At 39.1% G+C, this 12,705-nt stretch overlaps 1 protein-coding gene across 1 annotated transcript in view; it reads left to right on the plus strand.

The window, feature by feature from the left end:
* Window positions 1-12,705, plus strand: part of csmd1a (CUB and Sushi multiple domains 1a) — a 603,150-nt gene that overhangs the window by 383,246 nt on the left and 207,199 nt on the right. The window contains exons 11-12 of the mRNA XM_066678438.1: window positions 9,590-9,693; window positions 10,271-10,383. Of these exons, the coding sequence (XP_066534535.1) occupies window positions 9,590-9,693; window positions 10,271-10,383 (217 nt within the window). The remainder of the gene's footprint in view (window positions 1-9,589; window positions 9,694-10,270; window positions 10,384-12,705) is intronic.

A 12,705-nucleotide genomic window follows, 5' to 3' on the forward strand; every position in this document is an offset into this window, starting at 1 on the left:
AAGAATACTTTTGTGAATGTATGGTTATGGGTCAGAAATATACTCCATGAAATGCAGATTCCTGGCTCCAAATATCTTTCAGAGCAAGTTAACTATATAATATGTGGCCAAAAAATGAGCGGGTACCTGCACGTACAACATTTCTGTTGAAGGAAATAGAGTGAACTAACACTGGAATAGGAACACCTAAGTTGTAAACCTAAACTCATTGCCCAGTTCATCAGCTCCACTGACCGCACTGAAATACTTTAGTTCTACAATTACAGACTGAAGTCCCTGTATGCTTCTTATCCCCATTTCACCCTGTTCTTCAATGGTCAGGACCCCACAGGATGATTTGGATGGAGGATCATTCTCAGCGTTCCAGTGACATTGACCTAGTGGTGGTGTTAATTTGTGTTGTGCTGGTACGCTGGATCAGACACAGCAGTGTACCACATCATTTGAACACAGCAGGTGTCCTTCACACTGTGTAAAATATGCTGGATTACTTGGAATAAATTCTTTTTATACTGACTTCCATTGAAAATTAAAAAGGCTTTTTCCATTCTTTTCTTCACATTTAGAGTATATTTTTGAGATTATTCATTCATTCATTCATCTTCTTTTCTGCTTGTCCATTTCAGGGTTGCTGTGTATTTTTGAAATTATTATTATTATTATTATTATTATTATTATTACTGTTATTTAGGGGCTATTTTTGGAGATATATTTTCACAGGGTGACACATTCACTCACACCTACGGACACTTTTGAGTCGCCAAATCCACGTACCAACGTGTGTTTTTGGACCATGGGAGGAAACCGGAGCACCCGGAGGAAACCCACGCGGACACAGGGTGAACACACCAAACTCCTCACAGACAGTCACCCGGAGCGGGACTTGAACCCACAACTTCCAGGTCCCTGGCGCTGTGAGAATGCACTACCATGCCGCCCAATTAAATAACAGTAGAATGCAATGAATTACATTCTGGAATGGGATTACATGTTCATAGATAATCACACTATGCTAAAGATTATGAAGGTGATGGGCAGGATGCAAATTTTGGTTTCTGGGCTTTTCTTTAATTTCCTCACTGTCCACAGAAAAATACATGCATCTCCAAAATCCAAAAAGTAAAGAACACCTTTGGAAAAATATTCATTTTCAGTGGAAGTCTGTGTAAAAAGATTTTTCCAAGCAATTTTGGAGCAATTCTATTGGTCCCTTCATCATGAAATTTTCACAAAATGCGAAGAACAGCTGCTGTGTTCAACTGATGGAGTGAACTTGAAATACTTGAAAAAAAAAATTGAGATACGGCGATGATATGTGGAAAATTTCACATTCGTTGCTGGTCACATTAAGTTATGGTTTCCATTGTGTGGATCTTCATGGATTCCTCGTGGATATATTTGGTATATACCTGAATATCCTGTAGGCTAAACCTCTGGCTTTAGACTATACGGACGTCCCTGCCTCGCTCCAGATGCTCCAGGCTTGGCTGATCTCTCTCTCTTCTGCACTCTACAGTCTTTCAGGACTACGTGATTAGCTTGTGTGATCAAGAGGTGGATTTTCCCTCCAGTTAGTAAATCCCCCATTGAAGGCTCCACATTTTTCAGAAGATAGAGCACCACTTTGGCAATGAAGGTCTGCCTCTTCCCTCATGCTCTGGTCACGTATATTTGGCCATGGTTCTTCTAGTCAGAGGAATAGATTTCCAATGTGTTGGCATATGTTTGACTCCTCTGCCTGCTAACCTGTAGATTTAAGACCTGAAGGAAGACTTCCTCCAGCATTGGCAGGAACCTCCCAAGGTCTGTGGGCTCTATTTGATTGCCTGGGGTCAGTCTGTCTTCCAGCTGTTTGATGTAACTCACTCCAGTAGATATCCTTATCCTCAAAGGTGTTCCCTGGCTTGAATACTGCTGAAAATGAAAGCATGGCAGGCCACAGTGAAAAGAACTGCTTTGAGCTGACTTCATTTAAATGTGTACAGTGATTCCATATGAATGAAATATATACATTATAAGGCCAACATGATTCACTAACCCATTCAAATCATTGAATTCAGATGTTCCAATCACTTCCATGGGTCACTCTCAGGAGCTCAGTGTATTCCAGCATGGTACAGTAATAGGATTCCACCCGTGCAACCAGTTATTACTATTATGTCTGTTTATCTCGTTGGAATGAATGGAACAAGTTAAAGATCCAGAGCTCATCAAAGAGGGCAAATAGGAATGTGTGACCAAAAATGGAATTATTTTACCTCACAGAAGGCTGATAAACAAGCAAGTTTTTATTAACTTGAAAAATAATAAATGGCGATAACAAACTGTTGTATAATCTCAATAATATGGTCGAGATTTGTGCTACAACGCACTGGTGTTGCTGATCTTCAGGACTGTGGCCTTATGCCTACGACACCAAAACTCGTGCCAATGTCTCATGTTATATCACCTCCTTACGTGTATCATTGCTTAATTATTAAACCAGCCTTTATAAAGTCACACACTCATAGCTTATAAGGTGTTATGTATGTAACTATATCGATTTTCGAGTAATGTTACAGACTTATAGCAGCTTTTATTGCATTATAAATACATGAATACAGGTTTCATGGAACATGTTACTTAATTTCCTTTTACTTATTTATAAGGCCAAAAGATTGTGGAAAACTGCTCACCCAATGTTTCTACTGAAATCAAAGGCATTAATAGTCAGTCTCTTCTGTGAACGCTTTAGACCAGAGTTTAGGACATTACTGAGATGACGTAATGGGTTTGAGTCTGGAGAGTATTACTGATAACAGGTGTTAATGTTGGATGAGTCAATTCTGGAAGACAAACACCAATCCAGTGCATCCAAAAGGTAATGGATGGAGCTCCATCACTCCAGATAATATAGTTTCAGATCTCCAGAATGCAAGGCTGAGAGGATTTATTCCTTGTAGGACAATACCTAAAAGGAGACATTTTCAGTCATGTCTGGGGGACATATTTCCTCAGTGGTTTAACTGTACCTATTTGCTACTAAGTATACCATGTATATGTATATATTTTCTTATGGAGTTTATATAATTGTATTTCTGCCAATGTATTTCTATTAATAAATAAATTAAACAAAATGAACAAATAAGTAAAACGATGAGCTGGCCTGCAACATAGAATAGGCCTCAGGATAGCAGTCATTTCAGGACAGAAAATAATAGAGGGGTGTATTTAACCCTGAGGAGTATTTCTTCCCCCAGGTTACCCTATCAGTATATACACAGGGTAATTAGCAAATATATCTGCCGTATCCACATGACTAGCACAAGATGTAAACAGCTTTAGGTAAGAAGCAAACGCGTGACTGCTGAACAGTGCCTTTGTTATTCAAATCAACTTCAGTCCCTTTACCTGTTACATTATTATATTCTAAGTGCATGGAATAGAAGAAAAACCTGAGTGAAAAATTACACTGCTCTGATATTAAGCATTCTGAGAAAAGCTCTGTATTCAGACTGTCTCCAGCCGAGTGAAGACATAGATCTGGACTAGGCTGGACTGGACAGCAAGCAGTGAGCTGACCAAAACTCGCAGCGGTTGCTCTATGTTGCACCAAACACTTTTATCTCAGCCTTCTGGCCAACACGTCTGTTTTTACCATACACAAGGTCAACAGTGTTTTGCACTTCAATTATATTTTCTTTTTCCATGTACTACAAAATGCATTCTATGTTTGAGTCAATTCCATGTTTGTTTGTTTTTTTAACTGGTATATTTTATTTTTCTGAACCATGTTTTGGTCTTTATTGACTTTCTTGAACTGTTAGTTGGCTAGTTGCATTTATGAATTCTGGAATGAGACAGGAGCCGCTCATGCAGCTGAAGTGTTTCCTATTCACGTAAATTCTCATCACGTTTATCTAAGGAGGGACAGATCAGTTGATGGGATTGAATACAATCTACGTGTATCTCAGTTTGTTCATGCGACAAAAATAGATTTAGGTTTGTACGTGCAGATTACAGGTCCCCTATTTTCTGCTAATGACTGCTTTAGAACTTATCAGAAATAATCACAAACTCCCTTTGATCTATATGTTCAATTCTAACTGACTGTCGAAGTACTGTACGGCTTTTTAACCCCTTTTTGCTGTTGCTGTTTTCGGCTCATTTTAGAGTGGTTTGTACTACTCCATAGCACTCTTTCAGCCATTGGCGCTCCTTTACCGTGCGCCTCTGGAGCGCTTTTCCTGTTCCCAGGCACTCCCTCCCTCTCCCAAGGCCAGAGAGTGACCCTCCCCGGGGTCACACCCCTCCTCCAGGTTAGCGGACCACAGCCGGCAGCCGCTCATTGGTCCCCAGCTACACTAAAACTAAGAAGGAACGTCCTCAGCTTTGAATTCACTAAGACTTTTCATAACACTTTTAGCGCTAGGAGATCCAGAACAGTGCATTGCCATTACGCAGGAAATAAATGCATGTTTACTGTGGCATGGTGAATAAGAGATTGTCTTGTGGAAATATTTGTTCTGGAGCTTTTCACTGGCGCAAATCTTTACCTGAAACTGTAAATTATATTTTAAAGACAGAATTTGAAGAGATTTCACATGTTTAAAAAATGGCGTCCTGGTTTAAACAATTAATACCGAGCAGGGTAGGCTCTCTCTTTGGATTTGGAACATGTTTTATTTATTTATTTAACAGAAATAATATGTGGCCATTCAACATGGCTCATTTCTAACATGGCTCATTATGCACTACACTTTAAAATCTAGATCACTATATCGAGTACTGTTTTAGGAAGCAAAAACTGAGGCTGCTCATTAATGTTCAGCAACAGGTTTCGGTGCTTGGCTTCAAACCAAATACAAGGTGCACTAAAGGTATTCCCTGTCCAGTAGTGTGCATCTATTTTCTATTACTTGCAGTGTGTCGAGGGACTGTTAAGTGCTCAAACATGGATTTTGGACACCTCAGAAAAATGGCAAAAATCTAGAATACTGCGGCATATACAATTTGAAAAGGAATATATATATATATATATATATATATATATATATATATGTGTGTGTGTGTGTGTGTGTGTGTTTGTGTGTTTATTAACATCTACTAAAAGTCCCCCTCTGGTCATGGATTAACCCCCCTAAAACCCTTTAGTTTTTTAACAGAATTTCAGATTTATAATTCATTTCCCAAAAAAAATATCCACCTTAGAAGTGGGTCAGATATTGTCTCAGCCACAGACGCTCCACCCACAAGTTGATGATACTTTCAGTGTATTAAACTGACCTCAGTATGAGGATTCTGCTACTTGAATTCGGATTGGCTACCTACCTTCTACACTTCATGCCAAAATAGCAGACGTGTGATTGGTCCTTTTGCATGTCAGTCATATTTCTTTTTCTGAATGGTAGGCAGTTCTTGGCCACACTGGTTGGTGAAAGGTACCAGTCTCTCCTTAGAATGTCTGGCAGTGACCAGGTTAGATGTAACTCTACAATTTGACCTTTATTCAGTACACAGGTATATGAATATGTTCATAGTTCCCACCTCTGTCCCAACTTAGGGTGTTTTTGTTGGGCCCAGACCTTTATGAGATTTTGTAATAATTTATTCTATCAGTAAATGTCATCTAAAGTGTGAACTGAATATTTAGACCTAAACCAGAAGTGTAGTTTAAATGGTAGAGTAGTTTAAAAGTGATATATTTGACATAAGTTTTCAAAATTTATAACTAGAGCTTCAGGATCTTGGACCAAGACAAATGCTTGATATTCCATGCTTCCCCACTCCTGTTTGTGTTTTGAGCACAGTGCCCAGAGAAAGCACCTGCTAAAGCACAGCAGAGCAGTAGGAATTATAAAAGAGGTATATTTAGATTTTTCACTTTTAGTATTGATATCACCTGAACGTTTTGCAATGCATATATACATGCTATCTTACATATATAGTGCTGTAGATTTGATCTCCTTTCTTAGGGAGAGCAAAACAAAAAGAGGGGAGGGCTAGCATTTTCACAAGGCAGGACTAACATATGCACACGGCTGGCCGGTCTGTAAAACAAGAGCAGAGAACGACACACAGAGAGGTTGTGTCACTCCATTCTCTGCTCAGGATGCCACATTATATTCAAATACCAAGTATAGTACATTTAAAGTTGTTTTGTCTTAAAGGCAAAAATGTGTTAAGCAGAGCTCTGATGAGTGGGCCCCTTTTGTTCTGTGATGTGAAGTACATTTGGTCAAAAAGCCTTAGTTCAGCCTCTTAGGTGTAAAACACAAAAACAAACAAGGAAACCATTTAGGTTTCTTTTTTTTTTCCTTTTTTTATTTCTTCATTTCCAGATGAATTGCAATGCACAAAACCATCTCAAACATTTTCTTTGAAGAGCCTTTGAGAACGTCTGCTCTTGCTCCTCAGAACAAAAGGAGTCAAATCAGAGCCATTGAACCAGTTGTCAGACTTTTCAGTTTTGTGTAAAACAAAGAAATCAATAGCCCCCACAAAAATGTTGTAGTCAAGTCGGCTGAAGGAACAATCAGCAAGACACACTGTCACGTTGGGATTGTGTTTATATAGAGCGGGAGTGGTGCTTTTCGCTTCCTGCTAAGTCTTGTGTAAAAAGCATCTTTACTTTTTGACAGGATAATTTAAAGGGTTGTGGTCTGGATTTCTCATTTGAAGCCTCAGCAAGCGACTGGCTCTAAACACTTTGACATCTTATCCTTGCTGCTTGTTGGGTGCGTCAGGGCTCTTTGTGTACTCGGGGCATTAAATAATGGCGGGTGTTTTGGTTTTTGTGTGGGTGTCTCTATGTTAATTGTACCGCCATTTTGTGGCATGTATTAAATACAAACAGTTGTCATATAATAAAGGGTTTTCAAGGTTATATGGTGTTGCTTTTAGACCACAAGCTTTGTATTTTTTCTCATAATTTAAAAATACCATACATACTAAGAATATTCTGGCACATTGTACAACATGATTTAGAGTAAGTGGCATCTTTCATGCCTTTAGAAAGTTCAAGCTTAACAGACTGGTTTTAAGTTCGGTCAGCCTTCAGAATGAGTGGTATTCTCCATGTATGTCTGTCAAGCAGAGAATTTAACTGGAATATTTGTCCACAAAATATTTAGAAAATGTAAAACATGTAATTTACTTTGAGGTCTACTTCTAGTTTCATTACAGTGGGCTTGGACCTCTCTGTGTCCAACTGGCCTCAATGTCCAGGCATTGTCCAGTGATGTTGTGTTATTAGTGGTTGAAAAACAAGTGCTATTAGGTTTCAAATATCACCCTTCCAGATCAGTGGCATTGGGTGAGATTTGGTGAATCTTATCTTAGTGATTGAATTGGCTACTTGTAAATTACAGAGAAAATTGGTACAAATGACCACTTCATTCATTCATTATCTGAAACCGCTTATTCAATTCAGGGTCGCGGTGGGTCCAGAGCCTACCTGGAATCATTGTGTGCAAGGCGGTAACACACTCTGGAGCGGGTGCCAGTCCTTCACAGGGCGACACATACACTCACACCTAGGGACACTTTTGAGTCACCAGTACCACCTACCAACGTGTACTTTTGGACTGTGGGAGGAAACCGGAGCACCCGGAGGAAACCCACGTGGACACGGGGAGAACACACCACACTCCTCACAGACAGTCACCCGGAGCGGGAATCGAACCCACAACCTCAAAGTCCCTGAAGATGTGCGACAGTGATTTTATTTTTCTAGCTATATATTTTTATATGTTCTACACACTACATTTTCTTCTTCAGAAGGAGAGATAAATATTTGTAAGATTTCATTATAGAACTGTGTAAAAAGAACATAGCATAATATCACTCTTGGAGATGAAATGAGAAGCAAATTTAAAATTACAGTTAAAATAAAATAAGATACAATTATGTTTACTATGGGCGGCACAGTGGTGCAGCGTGTAGTGTCTCTGTCACAGCTCCAGGGGCCTGGAGGTTGTGGGTTCGAGTCCCACTCCGGGTCTTTGTCTGTGAGGAGTTTGGTGTGTTCTCCCTGTGTTCGCATGGGTTTCCTTGCACAGTCCACAAGCACACACTGTTAGGTGTATTTGCTGAAGCTACTTCTTCTGGCAGTGGCAAAATGAAGAGAGGAGACCACCGTGCCACCCACAAATGACCCCCTTCCCATTGGAAAATCTTGCCCTTGATCCAATATGGAAGCCATGTCATGTGAAGTTGAAGTTGAACACCTCCCATGGCCTGCACAGTCACCAGGTCTAAATATTATTGAGCCACTTTGGGGTGTTTTGGAGGAGCGAGTCAGGAAACGTTTTCCTCCACCAGCATCACGTAGTGACCTGGCCACTATCCTGCAAGAAGAATGGCTTAAAATCCCTCTGACCACTGTGCAGGACTTGTATATGTCATTCCCAAGACGAATTGACGCTGTATTGGCCGCAAAAGGAGGCCCTACACCATACTAATAAATTATTGTGGTCTAAAACCAGGTGTTTCAGTTTCATTGTCCAACCCCTGTGTATATATATACACACATGTATATGCATATATATGCTATGAAAACCTGTATGAAATTATGCAGTAAAAAAAAAAAAACTAAAAGATTCCTCGAAATAAGAAATGGCCCAAATACCATGTCCATTTGGCACTGATCAGTTTGACACATTTCTCTGAGCTCCAGGGAATAAGGGCACTTTTAGAAATGGAAGTGTGGTTATTGTTCAGCTTACAGCAGCCTAGATTGCTCCAGATCAATTCGAGTGACACTAAAACTACCTTAAGAAGCTCACAGTAAGGTCTATTGCAAAAACGTCAGTGATTGTAGAATTTTTTTTTTTCCTTCACTCCATCAGGTCATCGGTTTGCTTCTATTTGTTTCGGAGAATGTGGCTCCACCTGCTAAGGTTACGGGTCTGTGAGAGGCGTCTGAGTAAAAGGGAATGGAGTATGAATGATAATAATGACTCTTTAATTGCCCAATCGAGAGAATGTGAGGATGTTGATAATGGGCCTGTCCTAATTAAGCTTTATCCCCCCTCTTCCACACCACCACCATCACCACCCCCTTTCCTCCCGTCTTCCTCCTTCAAGCAATCTCTGCTCAAACCCAATTTTCTTTCAACTCACACATCAAATGCGCCGCATGTTAGCCGGTCTGTCTTAAGGCTTTGTTCTGCTCTTCTGCAACTTCTGTAGCTGCCGTGATTGTTTATGATTTTGACAAAATTATTAAATTACCAATTGTCATTGCTCTTCATGTCTGATACGGAGGCCGTTGTCTGAGGACTGTACACAGTGTGTGATCGGTACTTTCCGTCCATTTCCTTCTGTTTTTTATCTTTTACTCCCCATGATGCTCAGATGTAGCTTTGAGTTCACTCTTTTTAAATGTGTACATTGGCTGCACATGAATGAAAAAGTATTACATGCACATAATTGCTGTCATTCATTGTCTTTTGACAATTTGAGAAGATTTGTGTTGCTGTATTTTATTCATGTAGAACCAATGTACGCACTGGAGTCAATTCAAAGCAACACTTGGGGACTGACATGAACTACAGCATTTTCTTCTGAGGATATTGGTCAGTGGTTTCACTCTTTCTTCCTTCTCCAGGTCATTAAGCTGGCCTTTGAGGAGTTTGATCTCGAGAGAGCATATGACACGCTAACAGTAGGAGATGGAGGAAAGATCGGTGATGCCAGAAGAGTTCTCTATGTGTGAGTTTTCAAAAAGCCTTCTTAAAGGTCATAAAATATGCCACAAAGCACCTCATCTCTTGCACATTTGCATTAGTTTCAGCGTTCAGTCAGCGCTGATGTTGTGTTGTACCCTTTAATAGCAATGGCACCATGATTATAATAATTACATGAGGAATTGCATTAAATTTGATTTGTCAACATTTGTCCAGTTGTTCTGATATCAATAAACTCAGAATGTTCCTCACATCCATACCACATTCATAATAATACATTACAATATTTGAAACCAAATAACATATATCCTCTCCTTTTTGCAGTCAGAAATGTGGTATTAATCAGGACTCGACAGAACGTATCTGCTAGTGTCATTGACCCAGCAGCAGGAAATAATTAATATCAAATTAATTACATTCTACCTTTTTATTGGCAACAATAGCTGTGTCTTTAAGGGGTTACAAGTAATTAATTTTCTCTTCAAAGCCACTGCCATAAAGAATCAGCGCTAGATTCCTTGTTACATATTTAAAGACATACAGTCCTTGTCGCCTGTGCTTATCTAACGCATAGTGTGAATTGATTTGTGTGTGAGGTGCAGTCTGACAGGCTCCAGTGTTCCTGATTTGATTGTGAGTATGAGCAACCAGATGTGGCTTCATCTCCAGTCTGACGACACCATCGGCTCACAGGGCTTCAAGGCCATATACGAAGGTTAGTCACAGTCATCTTCCAAAGAGAAAACAACCTTTCATATGTTCCTCCTTCAGAAATTAACATCAGCGTTCAATGAATGTATGGTTTTTATTATGATTGTCATGATAACTCCATATTTTAGATATATGCACATTCTGCAATTGATGCCTGCAACACATTCCAAAAAACGTGTTATGGCGCAGTTTAAAGACAAGGCTACAATGGAATATTCAACATGCCATCTTAGATATTAGTTGGAGTGTTTTGTAATCTTTTAAAGATGATGCATAGTTAGTTACTGCTCTGTTCACATGTTCATTTTCATTGTTCAGTTGGGTCCTTCTCTATAAACCTGATGAAATTGATAAATCATTGAGATAGTCTTTAAATCAAGACAGTTACTCAATAACTAATAAAGTCCAGAGCCATAGCCCTGTTATGATGCTTTGAGAGAAATATTGCTATTCACATTTGTTTCTTTTTTACCCCTCAGTGCTTCTAATTGCTTTTTTATCTCTTTTACCTTCCAAAATTTTGAAATTTGCGACATGGTCTCAGGCCAAAATGAAGTTGAGTTGTGCCAGCTTCGCCAGCAGTGTGTAAATTGAAAACAAATGGAGCGGCATATGTGCTGTGCAGACATGTTTAAAATGCTACCTAGTCTTGGGTGTGTAGGAAAATAGCATTAAGGTAAGGTTGAGAATAAAATAAGCATCTGTTTTTATCATCACTAATGTGTGAAAGTTGCCAGTCCAGCAGGGTTTGCAATTCCTTTTTTCTTGCATAGTATCAGATGGTCAGACTAACTAAATCTAATTTGTTTAGTTCATTAGGATGAACTTGGCTTAAGCCATCAAGGACTAAATGGGTATGGAGTGGGCCTGTTGAATATAAGCTATTAGCTTCAGAATTAGTGGTGTTAGCAGTAGTGCACTGGATGCATTTAAACTGGCATGTGTGTTTGTGTCAGTTAAAATAATAAAGATACACACACACATACATACATACATACACATGCACACACACGTGTCGTTTCACAGGCTGGTGTGAAGCCAATTCCCCAGTTGCAGTGCTCCACGCCACTCCAAACTGTAAGCTCACAATTGAGCAATTCTCACTGTCTGGATAGCCCCAGAACAATGACACAAACACAATTAACTTTGTGTAAACTCAATTTCACACTTGTGCTTCTAGTCACATTGTCATGTTTGACAACAGGCCCCCCAGGGACAGCCACTGGACATTTCGCCTCAGCCTCAGCAGGTGTCCGCCTCTTAAATGCATTTCTAATCATTTCAAAGTTTTGTTTGTTTTTGACAGTGCTTCCATCAATATGCTTCACTTAGAGTGCAGTTAATGAGGAGGAATCTGAATTTGCTGAAACCAATTCTTTAATATGTTTACAGACTTTCTAAAAAGACATTACGGTGAAGTATTCATGTAATACACCTGGGATTACTGCTACAGAGACTTTTTAATGAATCGCGTTAATAAAATATCCCACTGTTTTTTATTATTATTTTTTTTAAGGAAAATGTTTGTAAATTAGGAACTGTCCAACTAATTAATTATATACTTTCAAAATATCTAATTATATGGTGGATATGAGAAGTTGCTACTTTTTAATAAAATGTTGGTGTTAATTTGATTTGTGTTGAAATAATAGGATCTAGGATTCGTCTTTTATTTTTCTCACCTAGTAAAGAATATTTCCCCAGAAAGAGTAACAGGAAATGTTTTTTTTTTTTTATTATTACTATTCTAAATCTCTTTTTTAAACAAAATATAAAAATCGTTTGTGCTTTCCTTCCTTCCTATCTCTGAAAAGTTACGGTATTATGGAAATGACTTGATAATTAGTACAAAAATATACTCTGTAAACTGCATCAAATCCATGAAAACTACTGACCTATAGAAAAATTCCAGAGCAGTGTGAACAATAGGACAGGGTTTTAAGATGGTTCACTTGGGGTTGGCAGCTGAGAGAACAGAAAGCTCAAGGATAGGAGATTAGACCAAGCAATTAACACCAGTGCACACATGTAACTGAAATGCTGCCTCTACTGAAAGATGGAAGAGTAAAACTGAGCTAGCCTGCGGCCCATCCTGGTTACTCACTCCACAACCAGCCTGGCTTCACAGATGTTCAAACCATCTGGTCATTTCCATATTCCCTCAGATTTTTTTTTGGAGCAGACTTGATGATTGGCTTCTGTTCTTTGCCTAGCTGAAAAATCCACAACTAATATTGGGCTAGAATGTATTGTATGATTGTGGATGTGTTTTAAGGTCATTCAGATAAATATGTTGTACTAGCGTTCCAGTAGAAGAAATTGCATT

Source organism: Hoplias malabaricus, chromosome 8 (genome assembly GCF_029633855.1).
Source record: "Hoplias malabaricus isolate fHopMal1 chromosome 8, fHopMal1.hap1, whole genome shotgun sequence".
Lineage (NCBI taxonomy): Eukaryota > Metazoa > Chordata > Actinopteri > Characiformes > Erythrinidae > Hoplias > Hoplias malabaricus.